We start from the raw sequence: 18,351 nt of genomic DNA on the forward strand, positions 1-18,351 counted from the left end.
GGGGATAGCCATTATCAGTTGTGCCAACTGCCCTCTGGACAGGTGTACAGAATGATTTCTAGATGAATAAGCCTTTATATCCAACAGCAACACAATCTCCATTACAGAACCAACACTTTTGGCTTAGGAAGAAAAATTAGAAGTCTACTGAAAACCGCACCTTTACACCCACACACAGATCACAATTTTGAGTTATGCAATGTGAAATTAACATCAGTTTGTTTGTGTAGATCAGCCAGTTATTCTATTAAGACATTTGTTTCAGATACATTGTAATTTGGTGCATTGTTATTTCATATAATTCCTGGTAGTACCAAGTAAGAAACGTCTCAGGTTCCATGAGGTATGCGGCCATGAAGCAGAACAACTCTGTAACTCTGCATTCTGTGTAAATGAGAGCACTCTGGTGTCAGACAAACTCAAAGTCTCTTCAAAGTCCATAGAAATAGTCACATAGAAATCTGGACAATGTTGCTTGCTTGGTTTCTACAACAGTACAGATTACATCTAGAGGATAAGGATGCTGTAGCCACATACATCCATATTTAGCCATGTAGTATTACAGAATTTCCAATGCAACACATGTGTTCAACGTTTCACAGAACGCTAAACAGTACAATCTTAATTAACTATATCTGACATGACCAAGAACGAGGAGTCACCAATCCCCAGAATGTTTTCTGTGAAGAGAAAAAAAATCATTGAAAATACAGTATCTACCAACAATTGCAGTTTCAATGTGAAATAATGCCAAGACTTCCTTCAAATTGCAGAAACTTAAAATATGAAACCAGGTAAAAAAAAAGGACAATAAAAAAAAAAAAAAAATAAGTGAAAAAAGTGTCCCCCCCACACACACACAAACAAACCCCAAACACAGAGCCAACATATTTTGGCATTTAATTGATTATTATTATCGTCATTTATATTCATACAATTGTTTTCCTATTCACAGGCAATATTCCTCAGCACATACATACCTTATCCAACCTTTCTAAAAGTATCGGCAGATAATGCCTGTAACGGCACCCCGGGCATAAAAGGGGTTAAACGCCATTTAGTAGATATTCCCATTCCAGATACAAAGTCAGCTACCAAAGACACCAATCCGCCGAACAGGAAGAACCATACGAATACTCCAAACAGCCGAACAGTAAAAACCATACCAATAGGTTTACACTCCAGACAGCCAAATAGCAAAACCATACGATTAACCCCCCCCCAAGTACGAGACAAGGCTCCGTATTGAGGGTCAGCAGGTGATCTGTTTAATGTGTGCCCGGTATTTATGCAGGTCTTCCACCAGGTGGACACTCCTCTAGGGGACCTGATGGAAAACTGGGACACATATTGGACATTAACCAATCAGGACAGTTTAGCAGTAAACACTCCCACATCCACATTGTAATCCCTCCTCTCTATCCTGGAGATAATTGGGAAGTAACTCAATTATCTCCGAGGAAAGAGCACAAACTCCATTTTACACATGTTACTAAAAAGACATAAAAATACATAATGCTAAAACTACCAAATAAAATATGCATGTTCAACATATCGTAAAAGAAAGAGGGGTGTAGGTTAGCGCTAATAATATATTGGACAGGCAGCGACCTTATAGAGGGTAACCCTCTAACCCTCTATATAAGGAATACACAGTAAAAAGCAAAGAAAGGTTGCGCCAAAGTTAAAAAATAATCAGTAAAAAATATATAATGTAAAAAATAATAATAATAGTTAGTGATGTACGAACTGTCCGCCGGCGAACAGTTCCCGGCGAAATTAGCGTGTTCGCGTTCGCCGCGGCGGGCGGACACATGCGCAGTTCGATCCGCCCCCTATTCGTCATCATTGGGCAAACTTTGACCCTGTGCCTCTCGGTCAGCAGACACATTCCAGCCAATCAGCAGCACTCCCTCCCTTCCACACCCTCCAACCTCGCTCCCAGCATCCATTTTCGATTCATTCGGAAGATGCATGCTTAGTGAGAGGAGGGAAAGTTTAGCTGCTGCTGATTAGACAGGGAAATTGATAGCTAGGCTAGGGTATTCAGTGTCCACTACAATCCTGAAGGACTCATCTGATCTCTGCTGTAAGGACAGCACCCCAAAAAGCCCTTTTTAGGGCTAGAACATCAGGCTGCTTTTTTTTTTTTTTCCTGTGTAATGTAATTGCAGGTGCCTGCCTGCCAGCTTCTGTGTGAGGTTCACATTGGATACTGTGCCTACTTGCCCAGTGCCACCACTCATATCTATTTTAACAATTGGTTAAGCTTTACATTTAAAATAAATATTTTTTTTTCACTGTAATAGAAGAGCAGTTGCCTGCCTGCCAGCTTCTGTGTGAGGTTCACATTGGATACTGTGCCCACTTGCCCAGTGCCACCACTCATATCTGTTTTAACAATTGGTTAAGCTTTAGATTTGAAATAAATCATATTTTTTCACTGTAATAGAAGAGCAGTTGCCTGCCTGCCAGCTTCTGTGTCAGGTTGGATGCCTTGCCCATTTGCACAGTCAGTGCCACCACTCATATCTGTTTTAACAATAGCTTAAGCTTTAGATTTTAAAGAAATCATTTTTTTTCACTGTAATAGAAGATCAGTTAGTTGTCTGCAAGCATCTGGGTGTCAGGCCTACTTCAGCGTGTGCTCTGCAGACCTGTGCCAGCGTGCTTTGACAGTTGCCACTCATATCTGGTGTCTCTATAGCGTGCTTTTACAACCAAAATTTTGTTTCCACTGTAATAGAAGAGCAGTTGCCTGCCTGCCAGCTTCTGTGTGAGGTTCACATTGGATACTGTGCCCACTTGCCCAGTGCCACCACTCATATCTGTTTTAACAATAGCTTAAGCTTTAGATTTTAAAGAAATCATTTTTTTTCACTGTAATAGAAGATCAGTTAGTTGTCTGCAAGCATCTGGGTGTCAGGCCTACTTCAGCGTGTGCTCTGCAGACCTGTGCAAGCGTGCTTTGACAGTTGCCAATCATATCTGGTGTCTCTTTAGCGTGCTTTTACAAAGAAAAAAGGTTTCCAGTGTAAGCTAATAGCAGACAGTCAGTGTCATTCAAGCGGCTCTGTCAGGCCTTCCTTCAGCGTGTGCCCTGCACAACCCTGCCAGCGTGCTTTGACAGTTGCCACTCATATCTTGTGTCTCTATAGCGTGCTTTTACAACCAAAATTTTGTTTCCACTGTAATAGAAGAGCAGTTGCCTGCCTGCCAGCTTCTGTGTGAGGTTCACATTGGATACTGTGCCTACTTGCCCAGTGCCACCACTCATATCTGTTTTAACAATTGGTTAAGCTTTACATTTAAAATAAATATATTTTTTTCACTGTAATAGAAGAGCAGTTAGTTGTCTGCAAGCGTCTGGGTGTCAGGCCTACTTCAGCGTGTGCTCTGCAGACCTGTGCCAGCGTGCTTTGACAGTTGCCACTCATATCTGGTGTCTCTATAGCGTGCTTTTACAACCAAAATTTTGTTTCCACTGTAATAGAAGAGCAGTTGCCTGCCAGCTTCTGTGTGAGGTTCACATTGGATACTGTGCCTACTTGCCCAGTGCCACCACTCATATCTGTTTTAACAATTGGTTAAGCTTTACATTTAAAATAAATATTTTTTTTTCAATGTAATAGAAGATCAGTTAGTTGTCTGCAAGCGTCTGGGTGTCAGGCCTACTTCAGCGTGTGCTCTGTAGACCTGTTCCAGCGTGCTTTGACAGTTGCCAATCATATTTGGTGTCTCTATAGCGTGCTTTTAAAACCAAAATTTGTTTTTCACTGTTATAGATTGAATAGCAGTTACTTGTCTTCAAGCGGCTCTGTCAGTCCTTCCTTCAGCGTGTGCTCTGCAGAACTGTTCCAGTGCACATTGCCAATCATATCTGGTCTCACAGTAGCTTGCACGCATAGTACCACTAATCCCCCAAAAAATGACAGGCAGAGGCAGGCCACCCCGCAGGGGCCGTCGTGGTCGTGGTGCTGTGATTCCCTTTTGCCCTAGAATAATGCCCAGTTTTCAGAAGCCACGTACCCTGAACTTGAAAAGTTCTGAGGACTTAGTTGACTGGCTAACACAGGACACCCAATCTTGTACAGCCTCCGCTCGGAACCTTGACGCACCATCCTCCTCCAGCTTAGCTTCAGGCACCTCTCAAGATAGCACTCACCCGCCTGCCGCCACCACCAAAACTAGCACCACAGCCGCTTTACTTGGTATGTCAGAGGAGTTATTCACACACCCGTTTGAAGAAATGAGTGATGCGCAACCATTATTGCTAGAGGATGTAGATAACAGGGATATGTCTCAGGCAGGCAGCATTAAACACATGGAGGTACGGTGTGATTATGATGATGTTGTACCCGCTGCTGCTTCCTTTTCTGAGTTGTCAGATACAAGCGAAGCGGTTGATGATGACGATGCGTCCATGGATGTCACGTGGGTGCCCGCTCGGCAAGAAGAAGAACAGGGTGAAAGTTCAGATGGGGAGACAGAGAGGAGGAGGAGACGAGTTGGAAGCAGGGGGGGTCGTCGCAAGGAGCTAGGGGCACAGTCAGACAGCATGCATCGGCACCCGGGGTCAGCCCGACAGCACGCCAATCAACGCATGCTGTGTCCACCACCAGAATGCCGTCATTGCAGAGCTCAGCAGTGTGGCATTTTTTTTGTGTGTCTGCCTCTGACAACAGCGATGCCATTTGCAACCTGTGCCAAAGGAAACTGAGTCGTGGGAGGTCCAACACCCACCTAGGTACAACTGCTTTGCGTAGGCACATGATCTCACATCACAAACGCCTATGGGATCAACACATGAGTACAAGCAGCACACCTACTCTAAGCCGCCATCCTCCTCCTGGTCCAGCATCTTCAGCCACGTCAACCACTGCTGTCCTTCTTGCCCCCTCTCAACCATCCGCCACTCCGTCTCCCGCCTTGAGCAGTTCCCGCTCATCTGCCCACAGTCATGTGTCTGTCAAGGACATGTTTGAGCGTAAGAAGCCAATGTCACCAAGTCACCCCCTTGCCCAGCGTCTGACAGCTGGCTTGTCCGAACTATTAGCCCGCCAGCTTTTACCATACAATCTGGTTGAGTCTGAGGCGTTCAAAAAATTTGTAGCTATTGGGACACCGCAGTGGAAGGTACCCGGCCGGAATTTCTTTTCACAAAACTTGTACTCGATTGTGCAAAAGGAAGTCATGGCATGTCTGGCACACAGTGTTGGGGCAAGGGTCTGCAAAGCATGGTCAGGGCAGGTATATCACCTACACTGCGCATTGGGTAAACCTGCTGACGGCTGACAAGCAAGGAATGCGTGGCATTGCAGAGGAGTTGGTGACACCGCCACGAATTGCAGGCAGTCCTGCTGCCACCTCCTCTACTCCTCCTACTCCATCCTCTTCCATAACCTCCTCGGCTGAGTCCTCTTGTGCCGCTGCTTCTTGCTCCACATCAACGGCACCCCCCCAGCTCCCCAGGTACTATTCCACATCCCGGATACGGCAATGTCACGCCGTCTTGGGTTTGACTTGCCTGAAAGCAGAGAGTCACACCGGACAAGCACTCCTGTCCGCCCTGAACGCACAGGTGGAAAAGTGGCTGACTCCGCAGCAACTGGATATCGGCAAAGTGGTGTGTGACAACGGAAAATATTTGATAGCGGCATTGAAGTTGGGCAAGTTGACACATGTGCCGTGCATGGCACATGTGTGTAATCTGATCGTACAACGCTTTGTGCATAAGTACACAGGCTTACAGGACGTCCTGAAGCAGGCCAGGAAGGTGTGTGGCCATTTCAGGCGTTCCTACACGGCCATGGCTCACTTTGCCGATATCCAGCGGCGAAACAACATGCCAGTGAGGCGCTTGATTTGCGACAGCCCTACACGTTGGAATTCAACACTCCTAATGTTCGACCGCCTGCTCCAACAAGAAAAAGCTGTTAATGAATATTTGTATGACCGGGGTGCTAGGACAGCCTCTGGGGAGCTGGGAATATTTTTGCCACGTTACTGGACGCTCATGCGCAATGCCTGTAGGCTCATGCGTCCTTTTGAGGAGGTGACAAACCTAGTCAGTCGCAGTTGTGTGTGTGCGTGTGTATGGCTGTCTGCCTGTGTGTGTGTGTGTGACAGGGTGAAGATTTCTTGCACATGGGTGTGACAGGGTGAAGATTTCTTGCACAGGGCGCCCAAAGGCCTAAGGCTGGCCCTGCGCATGGGTCAGTGACTCTGCACCAGACTTCCCTCCAATTGATCAAAGTTAAAGGATTTCAAGTGGACTGATTACAATTACAGGGCCTCTAAAGAGTCCTGTATTGTTATTTGTCGTCACTACCTTCCCGCGTCGGGAGTGGGTCATTTGCGCCCCTGCTGCCTTCCTTGCATGTGGTAGCTGTTTGTCAGGGATTTGTCAATCCATATCTGCCAAGTGACCCTATGTAGGGGTAACAGTCCCTATTCTGCTCTGTGTCAGTGTGTATCATGGTCTCTGTGGACAGGGAACAGTCTCTATTCTGCTCTGTGTCAGTGTGTATCAGGGGTTTTGAGGACAGGTGTCAATCCATATCTGCCAAGTGACCCTATGTAGGGGGAACAGTCCCTATTCTGCTCTGTGTCAGTGTGTATCATGGTCTCTGTGGACGGTGAACAGTCTCTATTCTGCTCTGTGTCAGTGTGTATCATGGTCTCTGTGGACAGGGAACAGTCTCTATTCTGCTCTGTGTCAGTGTGTATCAGGGGTTTTGAGGACAGGTGTCAATCCATATCTGCCAAGTGACCCTATGTAGGGGGAACAGTCCCTATTCTGCTCTGTGTCAGTGTGTATCAGGGGTTTTGAGGACAGGTGTCAATCCATATCTGCCAAGTGACCCTATGTATATCTGCTGTCAGTACACAGGAAAAGTTTAAATATTTCTTGTTCTACGTTCTCTGCAACTCCACGCACTGACTCATCCAATACGTGAAGATCTGGGGTTTCTCTGACTCTCCTCAGTAGTGTTTCAAACAGAGTCTGCACTGTGGTAACACGGACATCTTCAGGACATAACTCAACTATTTGCAGATAGGCAGTCTGCAGCTTCTCTTTTTCACCTGTTCTCTTCTTTCTCTTATGCGTATTCTTGTCTATATGCAGGTGGTCTCTTGCCTTTCTTTTAACCAATTCGTTCCTGCCATATGGTTTCAAAAGATATCTGGCATAATTACTTTCAACTCAAATAACGTCATCATAGTTAGTCTCCTCATTATTCACCGGGAAGAGAGTGTTTGCACTGACTACCCACAGCATGCTCTTGCCATTGCCTACTCCACCTTCAACGACAGGGTGCAAGTCCCAAGGAGAAGGATCATTCACTTTATTATCTGTCTTTATTTCACAAGTAGTGCCTGGAACATCCTCATGGGTCACAAGATGTAAATCTGGACTAATGTCAACCCCAGGGTCTGGAAAATCATCAATTTGAAATTTTTCGAATAATCCCAGAGGGCTGCCACATTCTTCCTCCTCTGCTGGTATTAAAGTTTGCAGAGATTCACTATGGGGTGGTGTCAAGCATTTTGGAGAACAATTAAGCATCTCCATCCCAATACGTTTCAGATGTCCTATCAGCTCTTCCACCCTATGCGATACTATGGGCAGGCTACCCGTGACGTCATTACTCACGGACCTATTTCACGCGGACACTCTGTGTCAGTGTGTATCATGGTGTCTGTGGACAGGGAACAGTCTCTATTCTGCTCTGTGTCAGTGTGTATCATGGTCTCTGTGGACGGTGAACAGTCTCTATTCTGCTCTGTGTCAGTGTGTATCATGGTCTCTGTGCACAGTGAACAGGGGTTTTGAGGACAGGTGTCAATCCATATCTGCCAAGTGACCCTATGTAGGGGGAACAGTCTCTATTCTGCTCTGTGTCAGTGTGTATCAGGGATCATTAGGATAGGTGTCAATCCATATCTGCCAAGTGACCCTATGTAGGGGGAACAGTCCCTATTCTGCTCTGTGTCAGTGTGTATCAGGGGTTTTGAGGACAGGTGTCAATCCATATCTTCCAAGTGACCCTATGTAGGGGGAACAGTCCCTATTCTGCTCTGTGTCAGTGTGTATCAGGGGTTTTGAGGACAGGTGTCAATCCATATCTGCCAAGTGACCCTATGTAGGGGGAACAGTCTCTATTCTGCTCTGTGTCAGTGTGTATCAGGGGTTTTGAGGACAGGTGTCAATCCATATCTGCCAAGTGACCCTATGTAGGGGGAACAGTCCCTATTCTGCTCTGTGTCAGTGTGTATCAGGGGTTTTGAGGACAGGTGTCAATCCATATCTGCCAAGTGACCCTATGTAGGGGGAACAGTCTCTATTCTGCTCTGTGTCAGTGTGTATCAGGGGTTTTGAGGACAGGTGTCAATCCATATCTGCCAAGTGACCCTATGTAGGGGGAACAGTCTCTATTCTGCTCTGTGTCAGTGTGTATCAGGGGTTTTGAGGACAGGTGTCAATCCATATCTGCCAAGTGATCCTATGTAGGGGGAACAGTCTCTATTCTACTCTGTGTCAGTGTGTATCAGGGATCATTAGGATAGGTGTCAATCCATATCTGCCAAGTGACCCTATGTAGGGGGAACAGTCCCTATTCTGCTCTGTGTCAGTGTGTATCAGGGGTTTGAGGACAGGTGTCAATCCATATCTGCCAAGTGACCCTATGTAGGGGGAACAGTCTCTATTCTGCTCTGTGTCAGTGTGTATCAGGGCTGGGCTTTGAGGACAGGTGTCAATGTTAGGTGATTTCTGCCCTTTATGGATTAAAAGCAGACTCTGCATCAACTGTGCAATTTTCCATGGGAGTTTTGCCATGGATCCCCCTCTGGCATGCCACAGTCCAGGTGTTAGTCCCCTTGAAACAACTTTTCCATCACTATTGTGGCCAGAAAGAGTCCCTGTTGTTTTTAAAATTCGCCTGCCCATTGAAGTCAATGGCGGTTCGCGCGGTTCGCCGGTTCGCGAACATTTGCGGAAGTTCGCGTTCGCCGTTCGCGAACCGAAAATTTCGGGTTCGCGACAACACTAATAATAGTAGATAAGTTGATGACAATGAGTGTCAGGAGGTCAAATGGTTTTAGTCTCTAATTCCGCTGTGGGGGTGACTTCTCTTGTTGTAGTGGTTCACACCATATATGGTGTATGGAATATATGATATGGAAGACACAAGAAGAGAGGACCAATCGTGCGGAGTGTATTACAGTAAATATAGTAGTATTAAATCATATGTATTTCACTAGTGCGCCGGTCACGTGATCGGCCTCTGCAGAGTAGGGAGGTCTGGTAGGCAATGCTGACGTCCAGTAAGTGGGCGGCGTCCATTGCATGAGGGGCGGATCGTGAAACAACACGTGACCCGTGGCCAATAGGAGGATGGCACGCGGGTCACGTGATCGGCAGATCGGCGAAAGGGCGCATGGGAAATGTAGTTGTGCGCGCCCTTTCGTCAGTAAATCGTTATGGACTAATAGTTCTCAGACAGGACATATTTATATATGTATAAAAGTTGGTTGAGGAGGTAAATAAATGAATGATTAAATGAATTAGTTTAGTATAACATATACTGGCTAATTATAAATAAATGAATGGATGAATTAATTAATTAAGTATAAATTGTACTGGCTGATTAGGCATATCATATATAGTGCACATACGAAATTAGATGTAATAGTGCAAATAGGGAAAATAAAATGAGTATATAGACATCATAAACATCACATATATAAACTTTTTAAAACCAAAAAGCAATAGAGATATTTCTGGACACTTATATGTAATAAATAAATAAAATAAATAAATAAATAAATAAATAAAATGAGATAAAATAAAATAAAATAAAATAAAACAAAGAGACACATCTTACAGAGTAACTAGTAGTGGAAGCCTTAAATATTAGGCTTTCATTAAGGTGCATAAACACATTTGGGCATATATATTAATGGTATATATATTAATGATGAACATATTAGTGATAATGCAGTCAGGCTGGGGGTATCCCAGACTATAATGCCGTAGGTAACAACTATGAATCGGATAGCCCCAGACTGACTGCATAAAACCATACATAACAAAATGACATTTATTAAAAAAACAATCATATTATTATAAAAAATTAAATAAATCAAAATCAGCGTTTAAGCCTTGGGGGGTTAAAGTTTGTAGATTGAACACCCACTCCATTTCTGATCTCCCTAAGATATTTTTTACAAAGTGCTTAGACACAGAGTGATTGGGGTATCCGTTTTTTATATTCCGGCAATGTTCTGCTAATCTGGTTTTAAGACATCTGGTGGTCATACCTACATATTGGAGGCCACACGGGCACTCTAATAGATAGATGACGTTGGTGGTATTACATCCAATAAAATCTTTAATGGTATAGTTTTTGTTGGTGATATTGGATTTAAAATTAGTAACTTTACAGTGTGTAGAGGGAGCAGTGCTCTTACACACAATGCATCTTTTGCATTTGTAAAATCCTGTAGCTCCATCTAAAAAGGTGTGTGGTGGATTTTTGATTTCTTTAGTATAGTTATCAGTTAAAATGGATCTAAAATTTGGTGCACCTCTAAAAACAATTTTAGGTTGTATTGGTAAGATTTCTTTCAGGAGATCGTCTTGTCTTAAGAGATGCCAGTGTTTTTTGATTGTTTTTTTGATAAAACCATTTTTGTTATTATAATTAAAAATTATAGGAAGGGTGGGGGCTTCCGTGTTGTTTTTATCCTTATAGGTGAGGAGGCTCTCTCTAGGTTTTTCTTTCACTGATAATATAGTGTTATCCAATTTTGTGGGTGAATAGTTTTTTTCCATGAATTGTTTTTTTAAAACCAATGATTGTTCGTTAAAATCATTAATGTGGGAACAGTTTCGACGTATTCGTAAAAACTGACTTTTCGGTGCACTCTCCAGCAATGGCTTGTAGTGACAACTGGTGTGATCAATTGCAGTGTTAGTGCATACTTTTTAAAAAAAATGTCTTACTGTGTATTGTACCTCCCTTGATAAAAATACTTAAATCTAAAAAATTGATTATCTCTTTACTATATTCACATGTTAAAACAATCCCTCTGTCGTTGGAGTTAAGGTTTGATATAAAAGAGTTAAGTGAGTCCTCCGGGCCTTTCCATATAAAAAACAGATCATCAATATATCTAAAATAGGAGACCAGGTTATGCTCCCAGGCATGCCGTCCCCAAATGGCGCTGGATTCCCAGTCAGCCATAAAAAGGTTGGCATAACTGGGAGCAAACCTGGTCCCCATAGCTGTTCCCCTCTTCTGAAGATAAAAAGAGTCATAAAACCAAAAGTAATTGTTAGTTAAAATGATGTCTATACCTTCTACAATAAAATTGATCTGAGAATCTGGAATTATTTTTTCGTTAGATAGCATTGTTTTAACAGCATTGCATCCAAGTTGGTGGGGGATAATGGTATACAGTGAGGTGACATCACATGTAACGAGTGTAAAATCTGGTTCCCAACAAAAAACATTTAAAAATCTCAGTGACATTGAATCCTTCAAATAAGATTTCATAAGTTTTACCGCTGGTTGTAGTAGGGTATCTATGTATTGGGACAAATTACATAACAGAGAGTTGATCCCGGACACAATGGGTCTGCCGGGGGGGTGTTGAGCGTCTTTGTGTATTTTCGGTAAAAAATAAATTACTGGAATTTTAGGATTTTTTACAAACAGGTAATCAAATTCTTTTTTTGTTTAGAATATTTTCATCTAGTCCTTTTTGTAGAAAGGTAATTATTTTTTGCTGTATAGATGATGTGGGATCCCTAGATAATTTCTCATATATAGCAGTATCGTTCATTTGCTTATAGGCTTCATTAATATACATTGAACTCGATTGGATAACTAGACCCCCACCCTTGTCAGCAGGTTTAATAACAATTTCTTTGTCTTCTTGCAATTGTTTGATAGCTCTCTTTTCTAGTGCATTTAGGTTCTGTTCATCATATTTATTGTATTTAATTTTATTAAAATCTCTTAGTACAGACTTCTCAAACATCACAAGTGGGGCTGATTTAAAATGATAGGGATAAAAAGTAGATTTTGGTTTGAGGTCCGTGTTAATGTAAGCAGATTGCTCGGTGGAGGTAGGGGGAGGGAGGGATGACGGGTGAGGGGGATTGGTTTCTGGGTTATGTGCATTAAAAAATCTCTTAAGTGTAGCTTTACGTACGAATTTATTGACATCTAAAAATGCTTCAAAAGGTTTAAAAGAATTCGTGGGGGCATATTTTAGTCCTTTGCTTAAAACTGAAATCTGTGCTGCATTTAAAACTTTTTGTGATAAATTAAAAATACCAGCATCTGACTCTTTCGGAGCAGTTTTTATCTTTCTAATCTCTCTTTTTTGTTGTCTTCTGCCACTCCGTTTGCCTCTGGGCTTAGGGTTCTTTTCTTTGCTCTTGTTGGGTATGGTGTATTTACAAAAGTGTTGGGGTGTGTCTGAATCTCTAAAAAATGATCCTCATTTTCAATTTCGGAGTCAATAGATAATAATTGGTACCTATTGGTATGTGTAATGGGGGTTTCACTGTGATTTTTATAGTAGTGGCTAGGTCTTTGGGTTTTTGGTGAGTGTTTGTAAGTATCGGGACTCCGTGCATTGTAGTAATTGGAACGGGAATCTTGGTGCATAGACGTATAGTAAGGAGCTCTTCGTGGTTTGAATGTGGCTGATCGATGGTATGAGGATGTGGGTGCATGATTAGGGTTGAAATTCCTATAATAAGGCCTTTGTTTGTGAGGGGAATGGTGAGAGGGTTGGTGAGTGAGGTGATTGGAGTTTTTGGTGCCATATGGGGATTCGTGACGTGTATTGGGTGCTGATAGTCTTTGGTATTTGTGTGGCTCTGTTCTCATATTGAAAGATTGATTTTCTGATGTGTACTTTCTATTTAAATGGTATGTCCTAACCTGTCGGTTGGCATAATCCTGTTTATCTCTTATATATTTTTTTACTTTAATGTGTTTTGTATCTGTTTCTATTTTTTCGATTTTGCTCTGAATTAAGACTGAGTTTTGTTGGTATACGTTAATTTCTATATAGGGCATAAGCTTGTCTCTCAGGTCATTAATTTCTCTATCTAGATTTTGAAGCTTTTTGCTTTTTTTCTTGATTAGGGTTTCCATGAGACCAAATGTACAAGTTTCTAATTTACCATTCCACTCATTCATAAATTCTAGATCATCCTGGTCTGAGGTAGGTAATTTCATAAGTCTCAGGCCACGGGGTGTTATGTGTTCATCAATGTATTTTTTAAAAGTGGCAATCTCCCATTTAAGTTTAATTTCAGTCGTTAAGGCTCTTTCTAATTTAATAAATAATTCCTGTTGGGTAAAGGTGGGAGGTCTAATATAGATAGGGCTACTTGGCTGAGTGGAAAAGACATTTTCTATATCAATAGAATACTTATTTCTATAATCAAAAATAGACATATTAAAAGCAGCTAAAATCAGAGGGATATGATAAAATACAGTAAAAGAAAGAGGGGTGTAGGTTAGCGCTAATAATATATTGGCCAGGCAGCGACCTTATAGAGGGTAACCCTCTAACCCTCTATATAAGGAATACACAGTAAAAAGCAAAGAAAGGTTGCGCCAAAGTTAAAAAATAATCAGTAAAAAATATATAATGTAAAAAATAATAATAATAGTAGATAAGTTCCAATGAGTGTCAGGAGGTCAAATGGTTTTAGTCTCTAATTCCGCTGTGGGGGTGACTTCTCTTGTTGTAGCGGTTCACACCGTCTCGTGATATGGAAGACACAAGAAGAGAGGACCAATCGTGCGGAGTGTATTACAGTAAATATAGTAGTATTAAATCATATGTATTTCACTCACATTTAGATGAGCTATAGCCAGCTCTGGGTTTGTAGGCATATAGCGGAATAATCCCCGCTTACAGGATGTGTTGGTGCTTGTCCTCCAGGGGTTTGGTCCAACTTTCAGAAGAAGAAGATAAAAACAGCAGATAGTGCTCTCTGATGGTATTATTGAGGTGATGAATAAAATAAGATAAAATATACTCACAAAAGAAGTGCAGGTCACACTGCACTTTTAGGGTAGCGTTAGTATTATAATCCCCATTTCAGGATATATAGTATAAAAATGCCAGGAAAAATAGTTGAAATGATAAAAATTATAGTTGTGTGTAAAAAATGATAATGGTGCATATATCTAACCAAAAAATCATTTATTCATATAAAACACAATATAAAATAACCATAACGCGTTTCACCGCTGGGGCTTTATCAAAATGGTATAACATATATCCTGGCACATGAATAGTATATATAGGTACACTAGTACTTTAAAAAATGGCGCCAAAATGACATCATTGTTTGGTGGCCAATCAGAATCATACACTGTACATTTAAAAAACGGATTTAAAATTGAGTTTAAAATTTAAACCAAAGGAGTGTATCTTTAATAAAATGTTTGTTTCAATCATATCAGATCGTTATTTCTTAAAAACGAGGTTTTAAAACTTCAGTGGAATAAAGTTTCAAAATGGCACGTCACGTGACCCGCACAGCACCATGGGTAATGTAGTGCGCCGGTCACGTGATCGGCCTCTGCAGAGTAGGGAGGTCTGGTAGGCAATGCTGATGTCCAGTAAGTGGGCGGCGTCCATTGCATGAGGGGCGGATCGTGAAACAACACGTGACCCGCGGCCAATAGGAGGATGGCACGCGGGTCACGTGATCGGCAGATCGGCGAAAGGGCGCATGGGAAATGTAGTTTTGCGCGCCCTTTCGTCAGTAAATCGTTATGGACTAATAGTTCTCAGACAGGACATATTTATATATGTATAAAAGTTGGTTGAGGAGGTAAATAAATGAATGATTAAATGAATTAGTTTAGTATAACATATACTGGCTAATTATAAATAAATGAATGGATGAATTAATTAAGTATAAATTGTACTGGCTGATTAGGCATATCATATATAGTGCACATACGAAATTAGATGTAATAGTGCAAATAGGGAAAATAAAATGAGTATATAGACATTATAAACATCACATATATAAACTTTTTAAAACCAAAAAGCAATAGAGATATTTCTGGACACTTATATGTAATAAATAAATAAAATAAATAAATAAATAAATAAATAAAATGAGATAAAATAAAATAAAATAAAACAAAGAGACACATCTTACAGAGTAACTAGTAGTGGAAGCCTTAAATATTATCAGTGAAAGAAAAACCTAGAGAGAGCCTCCTCACCTATAAGGATAAAAACAACACGGAAGCCCCCACCCTTCCTATAATTTTTAATTATAATATCAAAAATGGTTTTATCAAAAAAACAATAAAAAAACACTGGCATCTCTTAAGACAAGACGATCTCCTGAAAGAAATCTTACCAATACAACCTAAAATAGTTTTTAGAGGTGCACCAAATTTTAGATCCATTTTAACTGATAACTATACTAAAGAAATCAAAAATCCACCACACACCTTTTTAGATGGAACTACAGGATTTTACAAATGCAAAAGATGCATTGTGTGTAAGAGCACTGCTCCCTCTACACACTGTAAAGTTACTAATTTTAAATCCAATATCACCAACAAAAACTATACCATTAAAGATTTTATTGGATTGAATACCACCAACGTCATCTATCTATTGGAGTGCCTGTGTGGCCTCCAATATGTAGGTATGACCACCAGATGTCTTAAAACCAGATTAGCAGAACATTGCCGGAATATAAAAAACGGATACCCCAATCACTCTGTGTCTAAGCACTTTGTTAAACATAATCGGGATCCCAAATTTTTAAAATGTATAGTAATCAAAAAATTTAAATTGCCCTGGAGAGGGGGCAACATAAAAAATATCTTAGGGAGATCAGAAATGGAGTGGGTGTTCAATCTACAAACTTTAACCCCCCAAGGCTTAAACGCTGATTTTGATTTATTTAATTTTTTATAATAATATGATTGTTTTTTTAATAAATGTCATTTTGTTATGTATGGTTTTATGCAGTCAGTCTGGGGCTATCCGATTCATAGTTGTTACCTACGGCATTATAGTCTGGGATACCCCCAGCCTGACTGCATTATCACTAATATGTTCATCATTAATATATATACCATTAATATATATGCCCAAATGTGTTTATGCACCTTAATGAAAGCCTAATATTTAAGGCTTCCACTACTAGTTACTCTGTAAGATGTGTCTCTTTGTTTTATTTTATTTTATTTTATTTTATCTCATTTTATTTATTTATTTATTTATTTTATTTATTTATTACATATAAGTGTCCAGAAATATCTCTATTGCTTTTTGGTTTTAAAAAGTTTATATATGTGATGTTTATGATGTCTATATACTCATTTTATTTTCCCTATTTGCACTATTACATCTAATTTCGTATGTGCACTATATATGATATGCCTAATCAGCCAGTACAATTTAAACTTAATTAATTAATTCATCCATTCATTTATTTATAATTAGCCAGTATATGTTATACTGAACTAATTCATTTAATCATTCATTTATTTACCTCCTCAACCAACTTTTATACATATATAAATATGTCCTGTCTGAGAACTATTAGTCCATAACGATTTACTGACGAAAGGGCGCGCAAAACTACATTTCCCATGCGCCCTTTCGCCGATCTGCCGATCACGTGACCCGCGTGCCATCCTCCTATTGGCCGCGGGTCACGTGTTGTTTCACGATCCGCCCCTCATGCAATGGACGCCACCCCCTTACTGGACGTCAGCATTGCCTACCAGACCTCCCTACTCTGCAGAGGCCGATCACGTGACCGGCGCACTACATTACCCATGGTGCTGTGCGGGTCACGTGACGTGCCATTTTGAAACTTTATTCCACTGAAGTTTTAAAACCTCGTTTTTAAGAAATAACGATCTGATATGATTGAAACAAACGTTTTATTAAAGATACACTCCTTTGGTTTAAATTTTAAACTCAATTTTAAATCCGTTTTTTAAATGTACAGTGTATGATTCTGATTGGCCACCAAACAATGATGTCATTTTGGCGCCATTTTTTAAAGTACTAGTGTACCTATATATACTATTCATGTGCCAGGATATATGTTATACCATTTTGATAAAGCCCCAGCGGTGAAACGCGTTATGTTTATATTGTGTTTTATATGAATAAATGATTTTTTGGTTAGATATATGCACCATTATCATTTTTTACACACAACTATAATTTTTATCATTTCAACTATTTTTCCTGGCATTTTTATACTATATATCCTGAAGTGGGGATTATACCACTAACGCTACCCTAAAAGTGCAGTGTGACCTGTACTTCTTTTGTGAGTATATTTTATCTTATTTTATTCATCACCTCAATAATACCATCAGAGAGCACTATCTGCTGTTTTTATCTTCTTCTTCTGAAAATTGGACCAAACCCCTGGAGGACAAGCACCAACACATCCTGTAAGCGGGGATTATTCCGCTATATGCCTACAAACCCAGAGCTGGCTATAGCTCATCTAAATGTGAGTGAAATACATATGATTTAATACTACTATATTTACTGTAATACACTCCGCACGATTGGTCCTCTCTTCTTGTGTCTTCCATATCACGAGACGGTGTGAACCACTACAACAAGAGAAGTCACCCCCACAGCGGAATTAGAGACTAAAACCATTTGACCTCCTGACACTCATTGGAACTTATCTACTATTATTATTATTTTTTACATTATATATTTTTTCTGATTATTTTTTAACTTTGGCGCAACCTTTCTTTGCTTTTTACTATGTTCAACATATCCCCAGATAGCTTAGATCTAAACGCACATTATTACCAAATGGCGCTCAGATCACATACATACAGTTCAATCGCCATGGTGCCAAAGTCTTTCACATAGTCTTCGTTATACGAATAGGCTCCATGGCATAGCTATCTGGGGTAACACTGTTTATCCAGCCAAAGTCCCGAACAGCACAGCGTTCATATAAACGAATGGATACAGGAGAAGGGAGGTCGGCGGCTTCAGCGGTGTTCGTGAAGAAGTGTCCGTTTTTAGTTCCAGAGTTTTGTAGCTGAACACCGCTGGCCGTTCAACGGTTTAAGATGGCCTTCGACTATACAAACGACGGCCACCCAGCATTCGTCAATTAAGCTGCGGTTAACCACAGCTTCTGGGAGGTCAATTGCCTGCACACTCCATACCCAGGTGGTCCGGTCATTTGTACGTTTGTTAGGTAAATTGAATTTACCGAACACCATAGCAGAAAGGCACGAACAAGCATTTCTACAGGGGGGAATAAAAGTTCTAACATAG

General features: G+C 40.8%; 1 protein-coding gene across 2 annotated transcripts in view; it reads right to left on the reverse strand.

Annotated features, from left to right (window-relative positions):
- Positions 1-351: 351 nt before the first annotated feature.
- The window catches only part of LOC134569995 (sterol O-acyltransferase 2-like), a 94,339-nt gene continuing 76,339 nt past the window's right edge, over positions 352-18,351 (reverse strand). For both annotated transcript variants that reach the window (XM_063428476.1, XM_063428475.1), the window contains exon 16: positions 352-680. In XM_063428476.1, the coding sequence (XP_063284546.1) occupies positions 630-680 (51 nt within the window). In that variant the 3' untranslated portion in view covers positions 352-629. The remainder of the gene's footprint in view (positions 681-18,351) is intronic.

This window comes from Pelobates fuscus, chromosome 1, assembly GCF_036172605.1.
Source record: "Pelobates fuscus isolate aPelFus1 chromosome 1, aPelFus1.pri, whole genome shotgun sequence".
NCBI classification, from domain to species: Eukaryota; Metazoa; Chordata; class Amphibia; order Anura; family Pelobatidae; genus Pelobates; species Pelobates fuscus.